The 736-nt window shown below is 39.8% G+C and overlaps 1 protein-coding gene across 2 annotated transcripts in view; it reads left to right on the top strand.

The window, feature by feature from the left end:
• The window catches only part of LOC104776039 (rRNA biogenesis protein RRP5), a 20,912-nt gene that overhangs the window by 10,062 nt on the left and 10,114 nt on the right, over nt 1-736 (top strand). Inside the window, exon 30 of one of the 2 annotated variants that reach the window (XM_019245731.1) lies at nt 60-608. In XM_019245731.1, the coding sequence (XP_019101276.1) occupies nt 60-608 (549 nt within the window). The remainder of the gene's footprint in view (nt 1-59; nt 609-736) is intronic. The other variant, XM_010500038.2, reaches the window with a different exon arrangement.

Here is a 736-nt window from a genome sequence, read left to right as displayed (position 1 = left end):
TTTTCTGCTGGACAATGTGTCAGTGGATATGTCTACAAAGTGGATAAGGAATGGGTTTGGTTAGCAATATCTCGCAACGTGACGGCACGCTTGTTCATTTTAGACACTGCATCCGAAGCTCATGAACTTGAGGAGTTTGAAAGGCGTTTTCCGATTGGTAAAGCTGTTTCAGGTTATGTTTTGACGTACAATAAAGAGAAAAAATCATTACGGTTGGTTCAGCGTCCACTACCTGATATCCACAAAAGCATCGCCAATGGTGTAGGCAGCAAAATGGATAAACTAGACAGTAGCATTCCTGGTGATGATGGTACTCTTTTTATTCATGAAGGAGACATTCTGGGTGGAAGAATTTCTAAGATACTTCCTGGTGTTGGTGGAATTCGTGTGCAAATAGGTCCTTATGTATTTGGGAGAGTTCATTTTACTGAAATCAATGATTCATGGGTCCCCAATCCATTAGATGGTTTCCGTGAAGGCCAGTTTGTGAAATGCAAGGTCTTAGAAATCAGCAGTTCTAGTAAAGGGACTTGGCAAATTGAACTCTCATTACGGAAATCACTAGATGGCATGAGTTCTGATCATCTCTCAGAAGATTGTAGTAATAAGTAAGTTTTTTTTGCCTATAACGCGCATTACTGTCTCTGTTGCTTTTATTATGGGTTATATCTGTTTGAGTTTAGATAAAGTGCTGGTAAAAGCTCATCATCAGCCTTTCAATTCATGGCTGTTTCGT

Source organism: Camelina sativa, chromosome 1 (genome assembly GCF_000633955.1).
Source record: "Camelina sativa cultivar DH55 chromosome 1, Cs, whole genome shotgun sequence".
Lineage (NCBI taxonomy): Eukaryota > Viridiplantae > Streptophyta > Magnoliopsida > Brassicales > Brassicaceae > Camelina > Camelina sativa.
The sequence above is the reverse complement of the archived record's forward strand: the minus strand, read 5'-3'. Positions and strand labels throughout refer to the sequence as shown.